Raw genomic sequence first — 12578 nt, forward strand, 5'->3', positions numbered from 1 at the left:
TTCCCACACAAAACTGCGTCAATTGCATGTACCTGATGAGGCTTAAGGGCACCAACACCGAAAACTTTCGCAATTTTATCATCACAAATATCACGATTCATGGGCGCTTTCATTTTGTTTAAAATGAAACGCCAAAGAGCGATTTGTAACACGAAAACTGATTGGACAATGATTAGCCGCAACTGACTACTGGGGGCGCTGTTAGAATTATGCATATTTGATGGTCGTTCTGCCAAGGTCTCTTTAGAGGTTTGGCCGAATAAACTTAGACCTTGACTAGCGAAGATGAAATCATGCGATGTTTAGATATCAACATGATTTAACACTGACAGCTTTTAGAGCAGTGTAGATGTTTTGGAGACTCTGGAGAAACACATTGTTACTATGGGTCTGAATCTGATTTGTAAGACAGGAATTGATATCAATAGCAATGTGTTAGCAATACAACAAAGAGACATGATATCAGAATCATTAGCAGATGTAAATTAGATGTACATGTACAAAGCAGAAATTTTGAACTGTGCGTGTATCTCCAGCAGGTCTTCAATGAATATTGTATAACCTTTATTTTAAAGTTAAAATTGAGATCCAAAGTATTTTGTAGTATAAACACAAATCACCGATTTCATTGCCAAAATCTAGCACTGGTAACGCGTAAATATTTTCAGCAATACATACCCAGGTCCACATTCCATGACACACTGCTGCATTGAGTCTGGTCCTGTACATCGTATACCAACATCTTCTTGATGACCACAATCACTGTGACCAATACCAAGATGATGCATGGAACATTGCTGTAGTGTTCTCTCAAAGCCTAAACATTCAACGTCATCCATAAGAATAGGTCCACTACCGGGACCAAAATGACTACTTTCAAATATCGAGATAGCTGATCCTAAGCTGAGTTGACGACAAACCACCGTGGCGTCTTCAATATGCCAGCTATCATCACAAACAGTCCCCCATACACCATTATAATATACCTGATAGATAATCAAATTATATGTAAATATATTGCTTCAAAAATATTGTATCACTTTAACAAAGGTGATGGCATTAAATAACTGCGCCAGTACCACAATTAACTTGCATCAACTCAGACTTCAAGCTCATTACAACAGCTATGTACAATGTATATAAACTGCTGATATAACCAGTACTATAGCTATTGTTATGGAATTGGGTAACCTTCAGATGTTCTGGTTTCCTATGATGTAGTTCCTGCTCAAGTACAATCCAACCTTGCACCACCTTCATTTTATTTCAGCCTATCAAGTTTGTGTATTTAATTCACATGACAGTGTGTGACATATTGTACGTCTTGTAATTCCTGAGTGAATGTACATGACTTTTGTAAATATTGATTTTTGTTGTGATTGTGGTACGTGCCCTACACACAAACAGACAGTAGAATTAAACCGGTGACAGTGGCCAGAAGAAGTCTGTGAGTAGGCGAACCCCACCAATGACAGTAATGTCATGTTGATGAAAGGTCTCAGTGTTCAGTTACTAAAAACTCCTTTACGCTATTGAACTCACCTCAACTCTGCCTTCAAATTCATCACTACCACCAACAAGTCTTATTTCATTGTTTCCTTTGCTGATATAACCTGTACCACAACTATCCACACAAGTGTTCATCATACTTAGATACTTGTTAGGTGGACATTTACTGCATTTACTGGCAGTATCTACACAATCAAAACACTGAGTACTGAAAACAAAATTACAAATTTATTAATCCAAAAGCTACTTTTAATAGTAAGTATTGCCAATAATAGATCTACAACAAACATTTGTTTGTTTGCTTGTTCATTCATTTATCAAGACAGTAAGTCAATACAATTCAATTATACATTCAATAAATCATATAACAATCATTCCTCAGTTGAAAAAAAAAAAATTCTTGTGCATTGCATTCGCCATTGTTATTTTAAAAGTAAACAAATCTAAAGGTAAAAGGTAACAAACCTGCACATCTTGCATTGACCACTCTGGTCACCATAGTAACCTTCTTCACAGAACTGAACACATTTATTTTCAGAATTGACATATCTGTTTGGTGGACAAGTCAGACAATGATCAGGATCATTTTGACAAGTGACGCATGCTGGTGAACATTTACCACATTCCTTTGTTGGGGTGACATAATAACCATCAGTGCAATCAGATGTTGCAATACAATATGCAGAAGTATCTGGACCAGAACAAACAACACCTAAAAAAAAACAATAGTATTGTGGTCAGAAAAATAGGAAAAAAGTAGCTCGCACTGATCTTTGGAGCAATCTAGAAAGTTTAGATTAGAAAACTGCCTCACATCAGTTGTATTATATTGCATCAGTTTATTAAGCTTTTAGAAAATAGATAGTTTACCAGGGACATTTAATGGCATAATAGCAGTGAACACTACATCAGTTGTATTATATTCCATCAGTTTATTAAGCTTTTAGAAAATAGATAGTTTACCAGGGACATTTAATGGCATAATAGCAGTGAACACTACATCAGTTGTATTATATTCCATCAGTTTATTAAGCTTTTAGAAAATAGATAGTTTACCAGGGACATTTAATGACATAATAGCAGTGAACACTACATCAGTTGTATTATATTGCATCAGTTTATTAGGCTTTTAGAAAATAGATAGTTTACCAGGGACATTTAATGGCATAATAGCAGTGAACACTACATCAGTTGTATTATATTCCATCAGTTTATTAAGCTTTTAGAAAATAGATAGTTTACCAGGGACATTTAATGACATAATAGCAGTGAACACTACATCAGTTGTATTATATTGCATCAGTTTATTAGGCTTTTAGAAAATAGATAGTTTACCAAGGACATTTAATGACATAATAGCAGTGAACACTACATCAGTTGTATTATATTGCATCAGTTTATTAAGCTTTTAGAAAATAGATAGTTTACCAAGGACATTTAATGACATAATAGCAGTGAACACTACATCAGTTGTATTATATTGCATCAGTTTATTAAGCTTTTAGAAAATAGATAGTTTACCAGGGACATTTAATGGCATAATAGCAGTGAACACTACATCAGTTGTATTATATTGCATCAGTTTATTAAGCTTTTAGAAAATAGATAGTTTACCAGGGACATTTAATGACATAATAGCAGTGAACACTACATCAGTTGTATTATATTGCATCAGTTTATTAAGCTTTTAGAAAATAGATAGTTTACCAGGGACATTTAATGGCATAATAGCAGTGAACACTACATCAGTTGTATTATATTCCATCAGTTTATTAAGCTTTTAGAAAATAGATAGTTTACCAGGGACATTTAATGACATAATAGCAGTGAACACTACATCAGTTGTATTATATTGCATCAGTTTATTAAGCTTTTAGAAAATAGATAGTTTACCAGGGACATTTAATGGCATAATAGCAGTGAACACTACATCAGTTGTATTATATTCCATCAGTTTATTAAGCTTTTAGAAAATAGATAGTTTACCAGGGACATTTAATGACATAATAGCAGTGAACACTACATCAGTTGTATTATATTCCATCAGTTTATTAAACTTTTAGAAAATAGATAGTTTACCAGGGACATTTAATGGCATAATAGCAGTGAACACTACATCAGTTGTATTATATTGCATCAGTTTATTAAGCTTTTAGAAAATAGATAGTTTACCACGGACATTTAATGGCATAATAGCAGTGAACACTACATCAGTTGTATTATATTGCATCAGTTTATTAAGCTTTTAGAAAATAGATAGTTTACCAGGGACATTTAATGGCATAATAGCAGTGAACACTACATCAGTTGTATTATATTGCATCAGTTTATTAAGCTTTTAGAAAATAGATAGTTTACCAGGGACATTTAATGACATATTAGCAGTGAACACTACATCAGTTGTATTATATTCCATCAGTTTATTAAGCTTTTAGAAAATAGATAGTTTACCAGGGACATTTAATGACATAATAGCAATGAACACTACATCAGTTGTATTATATTCCATCAGTTTATTAAGCTTTTAGAAAATAGATAGTTTACCAGGGACATTTAATGACATAATAGCAGTGAACACTACATCAGTTGTATTATATTGCATCAGTTTATTAAGCTTTTAGAAAATAGATAGTTTACCAAGGACATTTTTTTTAATGACATAATAGCAGTGAACACTACATCAGTTGTATTATATTCCATCAGTTTATTAAGCTTTTAGAAAATAGATAGTTTACCACGGACATTTAATGGCATAATAGCAGTGAACACTGACCTGCATCTTCAGAATGTCGACAGTCACTTGCTTTCCATCCATCATGTTGACATGAAAATATTGAACTTTCATTCCCAATACACTGAACTTCATCTAGTATAATGTGATTTTGACCTTGTCCGAAGCTGAAAACAAAGAAACATTATAACATCTTTAGCATATAGTGTGTAAACATTGATTTGATGAATCATCCACTAATACAATATATTTCACTATTTTCCCAGACTCATGAAACGTGTAATTAAATAAATTACAACATGTACACTGATATACCTGAGTAAATATTTGAAACTCTTACTGATTGGTCAATAAGATACATAAAGCAGGTGTTTGGATGAGGTAGCCAATGGATACAGAGTATTATGAAGACATTTAACTCTTACTGATTGGTCAATAAGATACATAAGGCAGGTGTCCGGATGAGGTAGCCAATGGATACAGAGTATTATAAAGACATTTAACTCTTACTAATTGGCCAATAAAATACATAAGGCAGGTGTCCGGATGAGGTAGCCAATGGATACAGAGTATTATAAAGACATTTAACTCTTACTAATTGGCCAATAAGATACATAAGGCAGGTGTAACCAGTGTTCTCCCCAGAAATTTTCCATAGAGTCGCGGCTAATTTGCATAATAATTAGCAAATAATTAACATAAATTAACATATTGTTTGTTATATGGCAAAAATAAAACAAGACCAGTTTTTTTTTCTATTTATTTTATGTACAATCTGTATACAATAAAAGTGCACCGCATGTTTAGTATTGCAAATGTCCCGCAGAAATACTGAGTTTTCTGTTTTTTGCTTGGCCCACCAATCAGCAACTCTATAAAACCCTGTTCGGTCCTGGTAAATTAAACATTGGGTTAATAATTTCTCAGTGCTTATCTACCGTTTCTGTTGTTTTCCGGTTAAGTACAACAACTGTTACGAGTCACGTTACTTACGCTACTATGTTCGAGCAATAATAGTTTTTCTGGCTGAAATTATCCATCTTTATGTATTTTTTTAATCGTCAATGTTGTCTGTTCAACACAAATGTGAACAATTGCTTCACTTAATTCATCCGGATCTGAGCACGATATGCGATCCGAGTGGGAAGTTTACGCTCGCCGGATTTTACGTGGATGACGCCATCTTGGATTCACGATCACGAGGTCAAATTTTTTACATCATAAATACATATTTTTTCACATTTTGATCTCGAAAAACAAATACAATATACCTTTCGTACACACCAGAAACATGTGGCTTTTGACCCCAAGTGTGACTATATCATTTGCATATGAATATACATTTGGCAAAAAGCGTTTGACACCGGGGCTTACGGCTTTGTCTTTATAGAACTGCTTTGTTTTTTTTTAAACGATATCCAACCAATGAGAAACAACAGGGAATTATCCCGGGAAATTGGCGTTAATACAATGCATTTGTAGATTTAACTTGTTAGCCAGGAAACTTTACAGTCTGTGAGAGACTGAAGAAATCTGATCATGGGATAAATAATAGCATCGCGGAGGAAACACATAGCGTTGCGGGCAAATCCGATCGCGTCGCGGTCCGCGACGCTGTTTTGGCCTGGGGAGAACACTGGAGGTAACCAATGGATACAGAGTACTGTTAAGACTTGTTACACAATACCTATTTATTATACACCCAGCATTGGCAGCAGTGGCCAATGGACACACAGTACAGCTGATTTGTCTTGTAAAGGCCAATAGAGATTGGTTATTATATTATGTTTTACACTCACTGTGCCATAATGACAGCCTCAACTGCATGACCTAACTTCAGTTCTTGGCATACTACCTCAGCATCTTGTAAATCCCACATATCATCACATATAGTACCATAATCACCATGTTCATCTTTTATTTCAACTCGCCCTTCTAATGGTGTACTTCCACCAGCTAACCGTATTTTATCACTGATTACAGATTTGAAGCCATTACATTCAGATACACACTGGGAATCTGTAGAGAGTATGAGAAGTGCATTATTAAATATAAAGTATATATCTTCACATCGAATTTTATTTATATCATTTAAAGCGCGGTGGTCGTTGCGCCGCATCCTGTTCGATTTGGGACTCATAGCGACATATACAACGCATGTAAAATACATTGTTTATTTACACGAAATTCGAACACGCACTGCGCGACGGCCATCACGCTTTAAAAAACAATCAAAGAAAGCTTAGAAAGAACTCCCATGTGCTGAGAGTATTGGAGCACAGTCACTTGGGGGCTGAAAATCAATAAATACTAATTTTCAAAAAAAAATGATCCGCTATACGTATATAAATAAACAAGTTGTGAAACATGGCACCTAGTAAATCGACACCCTGTCGGTTTCAAATGTTGATTTCTTACCTTAAAATGCGAAACAAAAAGTGCAGAGGGGGTCAGGTGTTATGTTAATAACCATTGTTCATAATCGCTAACTAGGTTTTATTCAAAACTGCACAAATCGCGCGTTTTCTGGTGATATCCGACAATTTCATGATCGAAAATGGCCAGCAGCCAGAATCAAGGGGGATTCGCACAGAGTTCTGGTTAAATCAAGTGCGCATACTCATTTTCAGCCAATCAGGCGTGCCGTAACAGCGAGTATTTCCTTCATTTTATTTTCTTAAATCCCATTTTATTTTTTAATCCAAGGGCGAATTTACGGCAGTATTTGGTCCCTCAAATAAGTCGGGGAGATCGTTTGCTAAACTTCCATGTATCTTTTGTCCAATGGGTACCTGTACTTCGAACATTCGCAAGTTTTTCTAGGTAGTGCGAGACAGCTTTGTCTTTTGACCTATTAGTTTTGTGCTGACCTCTTCTCCGCGTCTTGATGTTTTGTTTTGCTTGTCATAATACTCACTGATTGATGACTTTGTTTAGATTTTGAGTTACAACTCGGCCACGACCTTTGCTTTTACCGTGAAACATGAGGAAGTTTACGTCAATTGACGGACATTGCATTTTTTAAAAACTAATGAAGCACACTGTCTATCATCCCCATTTTTTCATTTGCTGATTTCTATTCTGAAAAATTCGACCGTCCGAAAATGCACCTTAATTTTGACTCTAAAAACACGTCACATATCTAACACAAATTATTTAAAACCGGTCGAAATTTTGGAGTTTTTACGGTACTTTAGATATCAGTGTGAAAGCTTAAAATTGGTTAATTATGCAAATTAGGTAATTAATATGTACAGATTTTAACCCGCAATTATTCAGGTCTGTCTATTGTCCTACAGCATCCATGTACATTCATTGATATGTGATGTATAGTACCTGAGATATCAGTGTGAAAGTTGGTTAATTATGCAAATTAGGTGATTAATATGCACAAATATTTACCGGAAACTAATTGGGTCTGCATAATTCTAGATTCATTGAAATATGATGATTAGTACTTGAGATATCAGTAGAAAAGCTGAAAATTAATTATGCAAATTAGGTAATTAATATGCACAATTATTTACCCTAAAGGATCTATGTACCAAGTTTCATTGAAATGCGATGATTAGTACTTGAGATACCCGTGGAAAAGCTGAAAATTAACTAATTATGCAAATTAGGTGATTAATATGCACAAATATTTATCGAAAACAATCAATCTCTGCATAGTCCTTGAGTATGGAAGTACCAAGTTTCATTGAAATGTAATGCTAACTACTTATATCAAATGCTGAAAATTAATTAATTATGCAAATTAGGTAATTAATATGTACTGATATTACCATAAAAACTATCAGGTCTGTGCAGTGTCGTATGACATCTATGTACCAAGTTTCATTGAAATGTGATGATTAGTACTTGAGATATCAGTGGAAAAACCGAAAATTGACTAATCATTATGCAAATTAGGTAATTAGTGTCCACGGATTATTACCAAAAACTAATCAAAACCTAGCATTAGTTCAGAGCATCTATGTACCAAGTTTCATCAAAATCCAATGAGTGGTTGTTTAGATATCAGTGGAACAGTCATGAAACCACTAAAAAATAGCTAATTATCATGCAAATTAGGTAATTAATATGCACGGATTTTTACCAAAAATTAATCAAATCTGCGCATATGTTCAGAGCATCTATGTACCAAGTTTCATCAAAATCCAATGAGTGGTTCTTTAGATATCAGTGGAACAGTCATAGAACAGCTAAAAATTAGCTAATTATCATGCAAATTAGGTAATTAACGAGCATGGATTTTTACCAAAACCTAATCAAATCTGCGCATTGGCCCAGAGCATCTATGCACCAAGTTTCATCAAAAACCGATGTATGGTTCTTGAGATAGCAGTGGAACAGTCGGACACACATACACACACACACACATACACACATACACACATACACACATACCCACATACACACATACACACATACACACATACACACACACATACAGACACACTAACTGCAAAGACTCCCATTTTGTGCTTCGCACATGGGAGTCAAAAACATCATCAATGTCTATTGAAGAAAAGAATATATTTAGGTGATTTTAATTTTGGTATCAGGAATGAGTATGGAAACTGAAACCTCATTCTTTTGTTTAACACAATGCAGGGTTCACAATTCATAGAGATTGCATTGATGGCATTCAAAGTAGCTAAATATATCTTTCATAATAAGATTATAAATTATGACCTTGAAAATGGAAATAATACCAATAACACCAACGTGCAACATGTTTAATTTCAATTTACTGACTTACTTTGCAAATAGAGTGGCCAATTACAACTTGTACAAGTTGACTTATCAAATCTGCAACTTGCACAGATATCATCGCATGGTTCACAAGTCTGCTGTTGGTGATTGGGATGGTAACCATGGTTACACTCTTCAACACACGTTGTACCATTGAAGTATGTGCCCTCCACACATGCAGTGCAATGGTATGATGAACCAGAACAACGAGCACAGTTACCAAAACATGGATGGCATGTGTGATCTTCATCATTGGAATAGAAACCTTCTGGACAAGTTATACGACACTCGCGAATACCAGGCCCTGAAGAACATGAAAACATACATTCAAACTGCTGACTGGCTTGTTTACTAAGTAATCTGGGTTGTAAAATCCTGGCCACGTGGTGTGTGAATTCATATCACACATTTTTATCTGTAGTTGTTACATTTGCTTGAGTTTCCAAACAACGAGAATGTCTTAACAAACTCTATTTTATAGGGTAGTATGCATGAGTTTTTTTATTTATTATTTTTAGACACATAAAATATTATTTGTACTGGTACTACAATGTATGTAAATAGGTCAGGGTAAAGAGTTTAGAGTTAAATACAGGATATAATCAACAACAATATGATTAACCTCTGACTTCTCACAATTCATGGATCCTTGACAATTAAGCATTTCAATGCAATAGAAAGTTGTGTCTGATTGGCTATTCACCCCAAACAGTCAGACCAATCAGAAAACATCTTGTTTGTTGACAGGTTTTTTCGACATATCAAATTCTACTTGTACTTTGACTCAACTGTGATTTTGTATCCCTAATATTTCAATGTTCATATACGAAAGGTTAAGATAATTGATGAGAACAAGGCGACAATTCAGATCCCCCAAACAAGTTTCTGGTCATTTTCATGTTTAGTTTTTTGTGGGATCATGTATTGACGATTGACTACTTGTTAATAAATTTGAAAATTGAATGTATTTGCTTATATCTATGGAAATCAATGCCCCCCTTTATGACAATACTTTTATTAAAATAAAATTATTAAAGTAGATGCATACGATGACGACAAACATGAAATCAATGCCCCCCTTTATGACAATACTTTTATTAAAATAAAATTATTAAAGTAGATGCATACGATGACGACAAACATGAAATCAATGCCCCCCTTTATGACAATACTTTTATTAAAATAAAATTATTAAAGTAGATGCATACGATGACGACAAACATGAAATCAATGCCCCCCTTTATGACAATACTTTTATTAAAATAAAATTATTAAAGTAGATGCATACGATGACGACAAACATGAAATCAATATTAACCGCTTCATAATAACCTTTTCACCACTTTTCTTGCCCAAATTTTTCTGCATTTTTTTCTTAGATAAATAGACAAAATTTGTTTTGATTAAATTAAATTTGGCTATTTTTTCCCATTCTTCTGAAGGAAAGTGAATTTATGATGAAAATAGGGAACTGGTAGTGAAACGGTAAAACTATATTACCTGAACATCTTATTGCCACATCTTTGTTATGATTACAATTATTATCACCCCAATCTTTGTGTTGACAGTCTTCTATGCGAGTCTCGTCACCATTACACATGACATTGTCTAACCAGATGCGCTCATTTCCTCCCACAATTCCATCAGTACCTCCAAGTTCAAGTAAACCAATCACATGACCTGCAAAAGTAAATCGCATTTTACCCTTCGAATATCATCACTTTTTAGATCAAAATTTTCTTGCTAAGTATATTTGCACATGAGTGAAAATTTTTCTATATTTCTTTTTTTAATTTTCAGCCAGATGGAAATAATTTCTCATTGGCTACTAGTGATCAAAATCATTGAAAAACGGTGACAAAAATGTATACATGTAGGTGTTCAGAGTTACCGGTAATAATTAAAGATTCTTGGCTGCAAATAGCAACAAGTAGTTTCAAGAACATAAAGTCTGCTTGATTTTTTTCAACTCCTAAAGTATGCATGATCCTGCAATCAGACAAAAAATATTCACCCAAATTGAGTTGACGACAGGAAATATTGGCAGCATCCATCTCCCAGAAATCATTGCAGACTGTCCCCCAACTGCCATCATGAAAAATCTACAGATAAAATGATAATAGACAAATGAGTGACACTAGGGTCACATGATGTATTTTTCATATTAATGGTAGAATACAAGAATTGCTGTTCATAAACCAGATATCTAGGTTCATAAACCAGATATCTAGGTTCATAAACCAGATATCTAGGTTTATAAATCAGATATCTAGGTTCAAAAATCAGATATCTAGGTTCAAAAATCAGACATCCAGGTTCATAAACTAGGTTTAAAAATCAGATATCCAGGTTTATAAATCAGATATCCATGTTTATAAATCAAATATCCAGGTTCATTAACCATATATCTAGGTTAATAAATCAGATATCTAGGTTCAAAAATCAGACATCCAGGTTTATAAACTAGGTTTAAAAATCAGATATCCAGGTTTATAAATCAGATATCTAGCTTCATGAACCAGATATCTAGGTTCATAAATCAGATATCTAGGTTCAAAAACTAGGTTTATAAATCAGATATCCATGTTTATAAATCAGATATCCATGTTTATAAATCAGATATCCAGGTTCATTAACCAGATATCTAGGTTCATAAACCAGATATCTAGGTTTAAAAATGAGATATCTAGGTTCATTAACCAGATATCTAGCTTCATGAACCAGATATCTAGGTTCATAAATCAGACATCCAGGTTTATAAACTAGGTTTAAAAATCAGATATCCAGGTTTATAAATCAGATATCTAGCTTCATGAACCAGATATCTAGGTTCATAAATCAGATATCTAGGTTCAAAAACTAGGTTTATAAATCAGATATCCATGTTTATAAATCAGATATCCAGGTTCATTAACCAGATATCTAGGTTCATAAACCAGATATCTAGGTTTAAAAATTAGATATCTAGGTTCATTAACCAGATATCTAGCTTCATGAACCAGATATCTAGGTTCATAAATCAGATATCTAGGTTCAAAAACTAGGTTTATAAATCAGATATCCATGTTTATAAATCAGATATCCAGGTTCATTAACCAGATATCTAGGTTCATAAACCAGATATCTAGGTTTATAAATCAGATATCTAGGTTTATAAATCAGATATCTAGGTTCAAAAATCAGACTTTTTTAGTGAAACAATTCTGGAATAACAACACGAGGTTGCCATGCATCCTGAGTATTCGATAAAATTGGCATTGACGAGACTAGGAATAGCTTAAAGGTCTGAGACATTTAAACATACATATATTCTAGGCATGGTGTACATGTCTTGCAACATATAAATACGACCATACATACTTCTAATCTTCCTTCAAGTTGATTCTTGCCTCCGACCAATCTGATCTGTGCAGTTGATTCAAGCTGAGAAGGATCCACAATGGCAGCAAATTGCGGAGACGGGCACTCTGACACACACTGGCCATTTTTGAATATCTATAGGGAAGAATTATCATAGTATAAGAAGAAGAATTTTGCAAACACAAATGTATAACAAGTCCATTGATTTGAGACATTGACA

The 12578-nt window shown here is 34.0% G+C and overlaps 1 protein-coding gene across 2 annotated transcripts in view; it reads right to left on the minus strand.

Moving 5' to 3' along the window:
- The window catches only part of LOC100366741 (scavenger receptor cysteine-rich domain-containing protein DMBT1-like), a 54726-nt gene that overhangs the window by 12482 nt on the left and 29666 nt on the right, over window positions 1-12578 (minus strand). For both annotated transcript variants that reach the window (XM_085507217.1, XM_085507216.1), the window contains 9 exons: window positions 12359-12493; window positions 11013-11100; window positions 10499-10678; window positions 9006-9302; window positions 6040-6259; window positions 4283-4407; window positions 1975-2221; window positions 1543-1717; window positions 679-986 (listed from right to left, as the gene is read on the minus strand). In XM_085507217.1, coding sequence (XP_085363343.1) covers window positions 679-986; window positions 1543-1717; window positions 1975-2221; window positions 4283-4407; window positions 6040-6259; window positions 9006-9302; window positions 10499-10678; window positions 11013-11100; window positions 12359-12493 — 1775 coding nt within the window. The remainder of the gene's footprint in view (window positions 1-678; window positions 987-1542; window positions 1718-1974; window positions 2222-4282; window positions 4408-6039; window positions 6260-9005; window positions 9303-10498; window positions 10679-11012; window positions 11101-12358; window positions 12494-12578) is intronic.

The sequence above is a fragment of the Saccoglossus kowalevskii genome, chromosome 13 (genome assembly GCF_978046115.1).
Source record: "Saccoglossus kowalevskii chromosome 13, keSacKowa6.1, whole genome shotgun sequence".
Lineage (NCBI taxonomy): Eukaryota > Metazoa > Hemichordata > Enteropneusta > Harrimaniidae > Saccoglossus > Saccoglossus kowalevskii.